Below are 14,303 nucleotides of genomic sequence, written 5' to 3'. Positions count from 1 at the left end.
TATTAGACTCTTAATTCCAGATATTTATTGAATTCAAATTCCACCATCTGCCATAGCAGGATTCTAACCCAGGTCTTCAGATTGTTGTGTGGATTTCTGGATTAACAGTTCAGCGATAATACCACTAGGCCATCACCTCCCCATATCAATAGAGTTTAGAATGCTGACACCAGTGGGGGGAGGGGGGTGTGGTTGTGGAATCTGATTGAAACTTACAGAATACGGAGAGGTCTGGATAGGGTCGACAGGCAGAAGATGCTTCCATTAGTTGGAGAGACTAGGGCCCAAGGACACAGCCTCAGACTGAAGGGGCTACCCTCTAGAACAGAAATGAGGAGGAATATTTTCAGCCAGAGGGTGGTTAATCTTTGGAATGCATAGCCGCAGAGGGCTATGAAGGCCACGTCATTGAATGCATTTAAAACACAGAGATAGATAGGTTCTTGATTGGTAAGAGGATCAAGGATGATAGGGAGAAGATGGGAGAATGGGGTTACGAAACATATTAGCCATGATCAAATAGTGAAGCACTCAGTGGGTCAAATTGCCTAATTCTGCTCCTATATGTTATGGTCTTATCCCATTAGCCACAAGAGCTATATCTACTTCCTTCTTGAGAAGGACAATGTTTTGGCCTCAACCACTTTCTGTGGTACTGAATTCCACAGGTTTGCCATCCTCTGGGTGAAGAAATATCTCCCTATCTCAGCCCTAAAAAGGTTTGCCCCTTATCCTTAAACTATCTATGACTCCTGGTTCTGAACTCCTCCACCATCAAAAACAGCGTTCCTGTATCTAATCCATATAATCCTGTTAGAACTTTTATAGGTTTCTACGAGATCCACCCTCAATCTTCTCAACACGAACATATATAATTCCAATTGATTCAATCTTTCCTCATATTTCAGACTTGCCATCTCAGGCACTGATGTGGTCAACCTTTGCTGCACTCCCTCGATAGAAAGAACATCTTCCTTCAGATAAATCCAAACTGTACACAATATTCCAGGGATAGCTGGAACTGCCGATGCTGGAGAATCTGAGATAACATGGAGTGAAGCTGGATGAACACAGCCGGCCAAGCAGCATCAGAGGAGCGAGAAAATCTGACGTTTCGGGTTGAGACCCTAGTTCAGAAATGGGGGAGGGGAAGGCGATTCTGAAATAAATAGGGAGACAGAGGGAGGCAGATAGAAGATGGATAAAGGAGAAGATAGGGTGAGAGGAGACAGACAGGTCAAAGAGGCGGGGTTAGAGCCAGTGAAGGTGAATGTAGGTGGGGAATTAGGGAGGGGATAGGTCAGTCCAGGGAGGACAGATGGGTCACGGAGGCGGGATAAGCTTAGTGGGTAGATGCAGGTGGGGTTTGAGGTGGGAGGAATGGTTAGGGAGGTGGGGACTAGCTGGGCTAGTTTTGGGATGTGGTCAGGGGCGGGGAGATTTTGAGGCTTATGAAGTCAATGCAGGAGGCCTGGGATGGACATGTTGTCTGAGGAGTTGGGGGGTGTAATTGAAATGGTTTGTGATTGGGAGATGTAGTTGTTTGTTGCAAACTGAGCACAGGTGTTCCGCAAAGTATCCCCAAGCATCCCCTTGGTTTCCCCGATGTAGAGGAGGCCACAACGGGAACAGCGGATACAGTATATCACATTAACAGATGTGCAGGCGAACATCTGTTTGATGTGGAAATTCTTCTTAGGGCCTGGGATGGGGGTGAGGGGGAAGGTACAGGGTCAGATGTAGCATTTGCTTCGGTTACAGGGAAAAGTGCCGGGGGTGGTTGAGATGGAGGGGAGTGTGGAGCAGACAAGGGAGTCACGGAGAGAGTTGGGGGGCGGGGTCAGAAGGTTGATGGTGGAGGAGTTCAGAGCCAGGACTCATAGATAGTTTAAGGATAAGGGGCAAACCTTTTAGGGCTGAGACGGGGAGATATTTCTTCACCCAGAGGATGGCAAACCTGTGGAATTCACTACCACAGAAAGTGGTTAAGGCCAAAACATTTTCTTTCTCAAGAAGGAAGTAGATATAGCTCTTGATGCTGATGGGATAAGACCATAAGTGTCTGGCTTCACCAATGCACTGTATAATTGCAGCAAGGTATCTTGAATCCTCCTACTATGGAGGCCACTATATAGTTTGCTGCCTGCTGCACCTGCATGCTTACTTTCACCAACTGGTGTACATGGACACCCAGGTCTCACTAGACATTACCTTCTCTCAATTTACAGCCATCCAAGTATTAATCTGTCTTCCTACTTTTGCTACTTTTTGCTACATTTATCCACATTATACTGCATATGCCGATTGACTCAGCCTGTCCAAATCTCACTGCAGCATCTCTGCATCCTCCTCACATCTTACACTTGTAAACAGCTATTTGTCATCTGCAAATTTGATATTCAGCTCCCGCAACTAAATCATTAACATATATTGTGAACATCAGAGTTCCTAGTACCAATCCCTGCAGTACCCCATGAGTCACTGCCTGTCATTCAGAAAAAGACCTATTTATTCCTCCTCTTTGTTTCCTGTCTGCGAGCCAATTTTCTATCCATCTCAATGCACTACCCCAATTTCATGCACTTGAATTTTACATTTAATCTCGTGCGGGACTTCACCATAAGCCTTCTGACAGTCCAAATGAATCACATCCACTAGCTCAATGACCAACACTACTACTTACATACTCAAAGACTTCAAGTGGATTTGGCAAGCATGATTTCCTGTTTTGTAAATCCATGCTGTGTCTGATTCTACCACTGTCTTCCAAGTAGTCTACCATAAAATCCTTGGTAAACTTCCTGACTACCGATGTCAGATTCACTGATCTGTGATTTTTCCTATTCTCCTTTTAAAATCATGGGGTTACGTTAGATACTGTTCAAACTGTAAGAATTGTTTCAGGGTCTAAAGTATCATGGAAGATGACCTCAGCATCATCAGCTGCTACTAGATATTCCATTATAGTAGAACTGGAGTCAGAAACAGTGTTTCTTTACCTTCTTTCGTACAACAATTTGTGATTAGTGTGCTGAAAATTCTCACCAGACTGGTTCCAGTGAGGGGGATCGTTAGTGATGGAGATAATCAAGAACAGAATCATAGAATTTTACAGTACAGGAGGCCATTCAACCCATTGTATCTGTATCAGATCCCGAAAAGGCTATCCATTGTAGTCCCATTCTCCAGCCCTATCTTCATAGACCTCTAACTTCATTCTTTTCACATATATATCCAGTCCTCTTTTGAATCTTCCTATGGAATCCACCTCCATCACTCTCCCAGGCAGCACATTTGAAACCCCGAATTTCTTCTGAGACTTCTGAGTAAAGTCATTTCTCATCTCACTTCTAACTCTCTTGCTTACAACATGAAATTGTGACACCTAGTTATTGAGATACTAACTAGTGGAAATAGAATATTCTTCTTTACTGTATCAAAATTGTTCATAATCTTGATCGTCAATAAGGTCACCTCTTAATCTTCTCTGATCCAAGGGGAACTAGCCCAATATCTCCAATCCTTCTTTGTATCTAAAATAATTCATTCCTGGTATCATTCTAGTAAATCTCCTTTGAATAATCTTCAAGGCTTTAACATCTTTCCTTAAATAAGATGTCTAGAACTGAGTGCAATACTCCAAATATGGCCTGAAAAATTATTTATAGAGGTGTAGCATCACTTGCCCTCTGAGGTTGCTCAGCAACATCCTCGCAATTCATTATTCTCCTTCATGTTATCTGCAAATGTAAAGATTTTGTCTTCAACACCCATCTCCAAATTATGTAAATAATCAGAAGATACATGGGTTTCAATGCCAATTCCTCGGGAACACCACTTTCAAGTCATCTCTAACCTGATATATGCCCATCTATACGTACCCTCTTTGTCCCCCTCACTAGCTTTTAATAGTTTTGTCCTTAATGGGAAACACTTGCTGTATCGTTGTAAAATTCAATTAACTCTACCACTCCCAGTAGCCCAATTTGAAGTAGAATTTGAGCAGGGTCCAAGCTGGTTAACACTCAGATCCTTTCGCCAACTTCTAATCCAGGCTGCCAAGGGTTTATTAATCCCAAACATTTCTAATTTGCTAATGAAGCTGCCATGTGGCACTGTATCAATTGCTTTTCAAAAGTCTTAATATACAACATCCACAGCACCACCTTCATCTTCTGTCACCTCATCAAAGAACTCAATTACATTTATCAGACATAACCCGCCCTTAACAAAGCCATGTTGACTGTCTTGAATTATTTTAAATAGTTGAGATTATTTTCCTCACAGAGGGTTCAGAAAAAGGCTTGATAGATGTATTCAAAATCATGGGTAATCTGTACAATGTAGATGGGGGGGGATGGGAAGAGCTGTTGATTCATGAAAGGGTAATGAGTAGGCAGAGATTTTAAAAATTACTAAAAAAGCAAAAACAATTTTAAAAAAAGCATTATTGTGAAGCAAATTGTCAGGATCAGATATGCGTTGCCTGAAAGTGTGATGGAGGCAGGTTCAATCGAGGCATTTAGAAGTATATTAGATAGTTTGAAACAAAATCATTGTGCAGAGTTACAGGGAGTGAATGCTTGAAGTCAGATAATAACAAAATGCTGTACACTCCAAAGTTGAATCCTTATCTTGTAATATGGTTTCAAAACTAATTTTGCTAGCCATCTTGAATTAGAATTTTATTAGTTAATGACACTTTAAAGTCAGAGTTAATCAGAAGGGAACTAGGCTGGCATTCTGACAGTTAAACTGTTCAAATTAAAATTGGACTTTTCCACGTAATCATAGAATTTTAGGTTTAAAACATTTGGGAATTTGTAGCGATATACTGAAATTCTCTCAGGTGCAGAGAAAAATAAAAACACTTGAGAGCTGATAGTGCTTGAATTCCTGATGACTGTTGTAAAAGCAAAGAACATGCTCCAGATATATTGGCAGATCAATTCAAGACAAAATCATTTCTCAAATTGGGTTGGAGGGGGAAAGAGATCAGGTGTCAGCTGAAATATTGCAACATTTTGGCTCTTTTATCAGTATTTTTAATCAACATGTTCAGATATGTGATGACACACTTCTGGAGCAAGTGGAACTTGGAACCAAGCCCCCTGATTCAGAGGTAGCAACATGACTGCTGCACCACATGAGCCTTATGCTTCGTTCTTGTAAATGTTGGACATGATAGAAGTCTTGCAAAAGGTTCAGCTAATAGTGAATGGATTGTTACACTGCTTAAAAACCATTGGGAGGTGACAGCCTCGTGGTATTATCAATGGGCTGTTAATCCAGAGATCCAGATAATGTTGCAGGAATCTGGGTTCAAATCCTGCCATGGCAGATAGTGGAATTTGAATGCAATACATATCTGGAATTAAAAATGTAGTAATTACCTCGAGTACCGGTGCCTTCCATTTCTGGTTGCAGCGGCAGCGCAAGCAGGAGCCTGTCGGGAAGCCGGTGAGTCACTGTTTTTTGAACCTTTAAAAAGCTGACCTCAATCAGCAACATCTCAGAGCAGAGGTTTCTGGGAAGGGAGTGACTTTTTTTCCACCCTCAGCTATACAGCTCATCGTTGTGTAGTGCTATTCTGGTGGATTTAAACTAGATCAGAAGGGGGATGGGAAACTGAGGTGTAGTCTGAGTACACAGGAGCATGAGCATAGGGAGGACATGGTCAGGAACTCACTGTCACAGGAGTGTGCTGGCAAACAGCAAACTGGATTGAAGTATGTCTACTTTAATGCCAGGAGTATCCGGAATAAGGTAGGTGAGCTTGCAGCTTGGTTAGGTACCTGGGACTTCAATGTTGTGGCCGTTTCGGAGACATGGATAGAGCAGGGTCGGGAATGGACGTTGCAGGTTCCAGGGTTTAGATCTTTCATTAAGGTCAGGGAAGGTGGTAAAAGAGGGGGAGGTGTGGCTTTGTTGGTCAAGGACAGTATAACGGTGGCTGAAAGAACCTTTGATGACGACTCGTCTTCTGAGGTGGTATGGGCTGAGGTTGCCGAGGAAGGTTTGTCAACTGAGTCAGTACGGGTGGAAGTTAGGAACAGCAAGGGAGCAGTCACCTCACTGGGGGTTTTCTACAGACCCCCAAATAGCAGTAGGGAGATCGAAGAACTCATAGGCCAGCAGATTGTTGAAAAGTGCAAACGTAGCAGGGTTGTTGTTATGGGTGACTTCAACTTTCCCAATATTGATTGGAACCTCCTTAGTGCAGATGGTTTGGATGGAGCCATTTTTGTCAGGTGTGTTCAGGAGGGTTTCCTTACTCAGTATGGGGACAGGCCGACGAGGGGGGAGGCCATTTTGGATTTGGTGCTCGGCAATGAGCCAGATCTCGCGGTGGGAGAACACTTTGGCGACAGTGACCACAACAGCCTCACATTTACCGTAGCCATGGAAAGGGAAAGGAGCAGTTACCAGGGGAAGATATTTAACTGGGGTAAAGGAAACTATGACGCTATCAGGCAGGAGTTGGGAAGTACAGATCGTGAGCAACTGTTCCACAGAAAGGGCACAGCAGACATGTGGAGGCTGTTTAAGGAGCAGTTGTTGTGAGTGATGTATAAATTTGTTCCTCTGAGACAGGTAAGAAGGGGTAAGATTAAGGAGCCTTGGATGACAGGTACAGAGGTGCTTCTTGTCAAAAAGAAAAAGGCAGCGTACGTAAGGTGGAGGAAGCAAGGGTCTAGCACAGCTTTAGAGGATTACAGGCTTGCTCGGAAGGAGCTCAAAAGTGGACTGAGGAGGGCCAGGAAGGGGCACGAAAAAGGCTTGGCAGGAAGGATTTGGGGGAACCCAAAGGCATTTTACTCATACGTGAGGAATAAGAGAGTGATCAGGGAGAAGGTAGGGCCGATCAGGGATAGCATAGGGAACTTGTGCATGGAGTCTGAGCAGATAAGGGGAAGCCCTAAATGAGTTTTTTGCTTCAGTTTTCACTAAGGAAAGGGACCTTGTTGTGAATGACAACTTTGAGTAACAGGAAAACAGGCTTGAACAGATCAAGATTGAGGAAGTTGATGTGCTGGAAATTTTGGCAAATATTAAGATTGATAAGTCCCCAGGCCCAAACCAGATTTATCCTAGGTTGCTCCGGGAAGTGAGAAAGGAGGTTGCTAAGCTGCTGGCAAAGATCTTTGCTTCCTCACTCTCCACAGGAGTCGTACTGGAAGATTGGAGGGAGGCAAATGTTGTTCCTCTTTTCAAGAAAGGGAATAGGGAAATCCCTGGAAATTACAGACTACTCAGTCTTACATCTGTAGTCAGCAAGGTTTTGGAAAGAATTCTGAGGGATAGGATTTATGACTATTTGGAAAATCATAGCATGATTAAAAGGAGTCGGCATGGCTTTGTGAGGGGCAGGTCATGCCTTACAAATCTTATTGAGTTCTTTGAGGAAGTCACGAGACAGGTTGACAAGGGTCGAGCAGTGGATGTGGTGTACATGGACTTTAGCAAGGCATTTGATAAGGTTCCCCACTGCTGGCTCATTCATAAATTCAGGAGGTATGGGATACAGGGTGATTTGGCTGTCTGGATTCAGAATTGGTTGGCTGACAGGAGGCAGAAAGTGGTTGTAGATGGTAAGTATTCTGCCTGGAGGTCAGTGCTGAGTGGTGTCCCACAGGGCTCTCTTCTCTTTGTAGTTTTTATAAATGACTTGGATGAGGAGGTTGAGGGGTGGGTTAGTATGTTTGCTGATGACACAAAGGTTGGAGGTGCCGTTGATAGTATCGAGGGCTATTGCAGGCTTCAGCGAGACATTGACAGTGTGCAGAGCTGGGCTGAGAAATGGCAGATGGAGTTCAACCTGGATAAATGCGAAGTGATGCATTTTGGAAGGTCGAACTTAAATGCTGAATATAGGATTAAAGACAGCATTCTTGGCAGTGTGGAGGAACAGCGGGATCTTAGTGTTCAAGTGCATAGCTCCCTCAAAGTTGCCACCCAAGTGGACAAGGTTGTTAAGAAAGCATATGGTGTTTTGGCTTTCATTAACGGGGGATCAAGTTTAAGAGCAGCGAGGTTATGCTGCAGCTCCACAAAACCCTGGTGAGACCACACTTGGAATACTGTGTCCAGTTCTGGTTGCCCTATTATAGGAAAGATGTGGAGGCTTTGGAGAGGGTGCAAAGGACGTTTACCAGGATGCTGCCTGGACTGGAGAGTTTGTCTTACGAGGAGAGGTTGACTGAGCCTCTGACTTTTCTCTCTGGAGAGAAGGAGGAAGAGAGGTGACCTGATTGAGGTGTACAAGGTAATGAGAGGCATGATAGAGTCGATAGCCAGAGACTTTTCCCCAGGGCAGGATTGAATGCCACGAGGGGTCATAGTTTTAAGGTGTTAGGAGGAAGCTATCGAGGAGACGTCAGAGGGAGTTTCTTCACCCAGAGAGTTGTGAGCGCATGGAATAGTTTACCAGTGGTAATCGTGGAAGCAGAGTCATTAGTGACATTTTAGCGACTGCTGGACATGCACATGGACAGCAGTGAATCGAGGGGAATGTAGGTTAGATTATTTTATTTTTGGATTGGGATTATTCCACGGCACAGCATCGTGGGCCGAAGGGCCTGTACTGTGCTGTACTTTTCTATGTTCTATGACTGTGAATCCATTGCCAATTATTAGGAGAAAAACCCATCTGGTTCACTAATGCCCTTCAGGGAAGGTAACACTTGGCTCAGCCCACAGCAATGTGGTTAACTCTTGAATTGCCCGATGGACAATAAATGCTGCCTAGCCAGCAATGCCCTCATCCCATAAACGAATTAAGAATTTCAGATATTTTAAAATGATAAAAAATAAATTATTAACCTCAATTGAGGGAAGGAGACTTGAAGGTTTTAATTGTTACTTACATGGACAGGGTACCAAGTTAGACAGTGAAAAGTTTATGAATGTTGGAAGAATTTGTTGATGCATGCAGTGTGTGGTTACTCCACGACTGTTCAGAAATGAGCCAGATCAGTTTGAGTGTAATTGATATAAAACCAAATATAAAAAGTTAAGTGGTTCTTTTGCTACTGTGGTCTCCTGTAATTTCCCTTCACAACTTTGAGAGGGGAATATTCCAGTTTATGCCCTCAACAGTAGAACCAGACTTACACACAAATGAGCTCATGCATCCCAAGTAAACCCACCATAAAAACTTCAGTCACTGCACTAAAGTTACCATTGCACTTTAATAAAAATTATTCTCAAGGAAGCAAGACAGAGTTAGCAGTTTTGTTACAATATAAATATTGACACGTCATTGCAGCTTACAGATTATGAAATATTTATTTGTTCAGATTTGAGAAAACTTAGAAGTCGTGACATTAAGAACATTTAATAAATAAAAAAAAACCAACATGGAAATGAAACTCCACAACATTAAAACAAATTTAATTAAGATGCAAGTTGGTAGGTGATTGATGTTCCAAAGTGGCATTACTTCTTTGCAAGAAAATAATTCAAGGATAACATTACGATATTTTGCGTTTTAAAGGATGGAATGGGAGCAAGGAAGAGAGAAAAAATTAAGCAGGGAAAATAATGCTGTGGCTAGATAAGTTCTGGGCCCAGATTGTTTTACTTCTCTTAACATGGTTGTTTGGCTGAGAGGAGGATGGGATGAAGGCCTGCCAAAGTTATGCCTAGCCCAGATGCATGACAGCTCAATTGACTGGTTAGTCATCACCTATCTTTTCTGCATGTATGCACGTACGCATGCAAAAGCTCAGCAGTTGCTCATGATTTACTGTCTAGAATTCTTACAATGACATCTGCGTGAAAGGCCATACTGTAATCCAGTTAATGTAACAAATAGAATACTTCAATGACCACTAGGAATTATGGATATTTTTAATATTTATTTGATTAAGTTATTTAGATTTGGTTTGTTTTATTTTAATAAGGTTGCATGAGTCATGCCCTCCTGACTAGCTTTTAATAGTTTTGTCCTCTTAATGGGAAACACTTGCTGCATCACAGCAAAACTGGATTAACACTACCATTCCCACTAGCCCAATTTAAAATAGAATCTGAGCCAGGTCTGAGCTGGTTAACACTCAAATGGGAATATCAGACACAGATCACTTTCAAACCTACCTGAATTTAATCTGGCAGTGGAGAACCCTTAGTATTCCCATGGGAGTGGACGATAGCAAGTTGATGCAAAAGGAAAACATTTACTTGGCATAATCAGGTGACTTATTAGCTATTTTTGCTCAAGGTTTTAAGAGAAGTGCACAATGTATTCTTGAAGCATACTGCTCAAACCAAGACCATCCTCCTTTCATATTGTGCTTAGTCAACTCTTATCGTATCCGGCCATAATCAGCAGAGGCTGCCCTGGAACTTGTTAAAATCCCCTGGCCATAATATTGTACTTAGTTCTCAGACTGCAGACTAATTACCATAGTATCCCACAAAACAGAAAAGGATCTAATATAGCAATACACATTCCTCTTGTCTGACATAGTAAACCGCAAAATATTCTATATTACACAGGTTGCACAAAATAATTTTGCAGCATATCTGTACTAAACGCCCAATCTTTAAATGCTGTAAAAGGAAGGCAATAATTGGCAAATATGAATAAACTATATAAAATATGAACATAATTACATTATAAGGTTAGCTCAAGTTTTAAATATTAGAATGTAAACCTAGAAATATGACACTCCAAATCAATAGGATATTCATCCCGCTACTCTACTATAATACAATGCTAATTCTCCAATTGCAAGAGATTTTAATAGGAGATACTGTTTTAAGAAATGTTTTCAAACAATATTATTTTCATTTTTACGGATTACATATACAATACTATATAGATAGCAAAAGGAATTGTTTGCTCCACTTCCAAATAATATTTTGATCCACCCAGGATGTGATGTGATATCAGTCAGCGATTGGCTTTATTTGTTTTGCAGCTTCAAGCGTGGTTAGTAATTCTTCCCACTGAACAAACTGCTTTGACAGGAGCAGAATCTGAAGGTCATTGTCAAGATGAAACTATCTATAGAATTCTGAAAGCTCACAAACAAATTTTAAATATTTACTCCAGATAGGAATTAAATTGCATTCAATAAACCAAGCTGATGAAAACAGCCACTTATTCACGTGCATCTGAAGCACCAAGTGTCAAAACGAGAAATATGTTAATGACAATTTCATAGAACATAGAACATTACAGCACAGTACAGGCCCTTCGGCCCTCGATGTTGTGCCGAACTGTCATACCGATTCAAGCCCATCTAACCTACACTATTCCATGTACGTCCATATGCTTGTCCAATGATGACTTAAATGTACCTAAAGTTGGCGAATCTACTACCGTTGCAGGCAAAGCGTTCCATTCCCTTACTACTCTCTGAGTAAAGATTCCACCTCTGACATCTGTCCTATATCTTTCACCCCTCAATTTAAAGCTATGGCCCCTCATGCTCGCCGTCACCATCCTAGGAAAAAGGCTCTCCCTATCCACCCTATCTAACCCTCTGATTATTCTATATGTCTCAATTAAGTCACCTCTCAACCTTCTTCTCTCTAATGAAAACAGCCTCAAGTCCCTCAGCCTTTCCTCGTAAGACCTTCCCTCCATACCAGGCAACATCTGAGTAAATCTCCTCTGCACCCTTTCCAAAGCTTCCACATCCTTCTTATAATGCGGTGACCAGAACTGTACGCAATACTCCGAGTGCGGCCGCACCAGAGTTTTGTACAGCTGCAGCATATACTCTTGGTTCCGGAACTCGATCCCTCTATTAATAAAAGCTAAAACACTGTATGCCTTCTTAACAGCCCTGTCAACCTGGGTGGCAACTTTCAAGGATCTGTGTACATGGACACCGAGATCTCTCTGCTCATCTACACTACTAAGAATCTTACCATTAGCCCAGTACTTTGCCTTCCGGTTACTCCTACCAAAGTGCACACCTCACACTTGTCTGCATTAAACTCCATTTGCCACCTCTCAGCCCAGCTCTGCAGCTTATCTATGTCTCTCTGCAACCTACAGCATCCTTCGTCACTATCCAAAACTCCACCGACCTTAGGGTCATCATGTTGAAAGTTACCTTTAGGTATGGAGTCACATTAACAATCACTTGAAATGAAATTGCCCTCTTTTGGGCCAGAGCTCAATGCATCTTTAATTTTGTCTCGTATCTGTTGACCTGTCAATGAGATGGTTAAAATTTCAGCCCATCAATTCCTTGCAGAAACCCCTATTCTAATAAGAACATAAAAACCAAGAGTAAGAGTAGGCAATTCCGCCCTTGAGCCTGCTCCACCATTTAATACAATCATAACTGATCTCATCTCGGCTTCAAATCCAATTTCCTGCCTGATTTCCACCCGTCTATAACCTCCTTAAATATCGCTGCATCCATTGCACTCTGGCACAGGCAATTCCACACACAGACACTCCATTTTGAGAGAAATAATGTATCCTCACCTTTTTTAAATCTGCTACCCCTTATCCTAAAATGATGACCTCTTATTCTAGATTGCCCCATGAGGAAACATCCTTTCTACTTCTACTTTGCAAATCCCTTTACCATCTTATATACCTCAATCACATCTCATCTCATTCTTCTAAACTCCAGAAAGTATAGGCATAAACTGCTCAATCACTCTTATTAAGACAATCTCTGGAATCAACCTAGTGAACTTGCTCCAATGCAACTACAGTCCTCCTCAAATAAGGGGAACTAAATTACAATTGCAGTCTCACTAATGCTTTATACAGTTACAGCAACAATTCCTTACTTTTATACACTATCCCTTCAGCAACAAATGCCAAAATTTCAATTTGCCATACTTATTAACTGCTATCTGCAAATTAGTTTTCTGCAACTCATGGATGAGGACACCCAGATCCCGCTGTGCCAAAGCACCCTGAAATTTCTCTCTATTTTGATAATAAGTTGTCTTTCTCTGGCCAAAATGGATAACCTCACAGTTATCCATGTCAAACTTCATATACCAAATTTTAGCTCATTACCTAAACTATTCATGTCATGTCCATTTGTAAATTTCTTATTACAACTTACTTCCCTATCTATTCGAGCATCATCTGCAAATTTGGCAATTATAGATACTAGATATCTTGTTAACAGAATCATATGTTCACACCGTTCTAGAAATATATTTCATTGATGATACAGTTTAATGAACAAATGATCTAAATGTCATTTGGATTAGCTACAAGTAATGGTTATTTAAACTAAAAAAACAGAAAATTGCAGTATATTTTGAAGTTACGTCAAAGGAGAAAATAAGTCTAATACTGCGGAATTAAGGGTTAATGTAAGGTAAACTTTGTTTTTAACTCTGATGTCAACCTGAATATTAAACACATCCTGATAAATCCATATTGGGCCCCAAAGCTAATTCAAAATAGTGAAACAAAGAAATGGATTTTGACTATATAAAAATCACAAGGTTACAAGTCTCAAGTCAAGTCTGCGACTAAACAAAACTCCCATCCTACCCCCATATCCAAATGAGTTGCCCTTTTGGCTCCTGAAAAACCACATAAAGAGGAGTTACTGTTACTGCAATAAGTGAGAATTCTATTATTAACTTAATGTGATAGACCATTATGAAAACACCGGTTGTTGAAACCAAAGGATACCATTTTGTTATAGTTTTCAAGCATTTTGCTTACATCTTCTGTAATCGCATTACACTGATCCTACAATAAAACATGAGAAGGAGTTGACAGAGAGGATTACTGAGGAAAACAAAGTGATCAATACAAACAATGGTTTAAATAAAAGAATAAAAACAAAACAAATATTGAAAGTAATCTTATAATATCAGAAGTTTTAGCAGAATTGTTTATTAACTGAAAATCATTCTATGCAAGAAAAACAATTAGAGAAATGCTAAATATTTGTAGTACATACAGTACCTGTTCCTGAATCTGAATCTGGGTCAGTGCTTGCACCTTTGAGGAATAGTTTGGAACAGCTGCAAGTATGTAAGCAACAAATTAGATTTTTGCATTATATCACTCGTTACAGAGGCGAATTTGCCGCTAAATGTCCAAAGCAATGAGAGGTGGAAAAGACAGCAAAGTTGTGGGTGGGGAGATTGGGCTAAGGGGTAAGAATGAGATAGGACAAGGGCAGTTTTGATGGTAATCAACCTTGACAAATCCTTAATCCAATTTTAAGAGCAAACATGTGCTCGGAAGACAGTGAAGTTGAAGAAAAAGAGAAGCATTGACTGGATAAATAAAGCAGTGCTATGACTAAAGACTGACAGGATCGAGTTAAGTGACACACTTTCTCAGGTAATTG

General features: G+C 41.2%; 1 protein-coding gene and 1 long non-coding RNA gene across 3 annotated transcripts in view; both read right to left on the bottom strand.

Annotated features, from left to right (window-relative positions):
• The window catches only part of LOC132210576 (uncharacterized), a 114,208-nt gene extending 108,745 nt beyond the window's left edge, over positions 1-5,463 (bottom strand). For both annotated transcript variants that reach the window (XR_009446721.1, XR_009446720.1), the window contains exon 1: positions 5,394-5,463. This is a non-coding gene — a long non-coding RNA (uncharacterized LOC132210576). The remainder of the gene's footprint in view (positions 1-5,393) is intronic.
• Positions 5,464-9,172: 3,709 nt separating this feature from the next.
• The window catches only part of dctn3 (dynactin 3 (p22)), a 26,506-nt gene continuing 21,375 nt past the window's right edge, over positions 9,173-14,303 (bottom strand). Inside the window, exons 5-7 of the mRNA XM_048531317.2 lie at positions 13,913-13,971; positions 13,634-13,693; positions 9,173-10,983 (exon numbers count right to left, since the gene is read on the bottom strand). Coding sequence (XP_048387274.1) covers positions 10,894-10,983; positions 13,634-13,693; positions 13,913-13,971 — 209 coding nt within the window. The 3' untranslated portion in view covers positions 9,173-10,893. The remainder of the gene's footprint in view (positions 10,984-13,633; positions 13,694-13,912; positions 13,972-14,303) is intronic.

This window comes from Stegostoma tigrinum, chromosome 1 (genome assembly GCF_030684315.1).
Source record: "Stegostoma tigrinum isolate sSteTig4 chromosome 1, sSteTig4.hap1, whole genome shotgun sequence".
Taxonomy (NCBI): Eukaryota; Metazoa; Chordata; class Chondrichthyes; order Orectolobiformes; family Stegostomatidae; genus Stegostoma; species Stegostoma tigrinum.
Note: the sequence above shows the minus strand (reverse complement) of the source record. Positions and strands in the feature narration are given on the sequence as shown.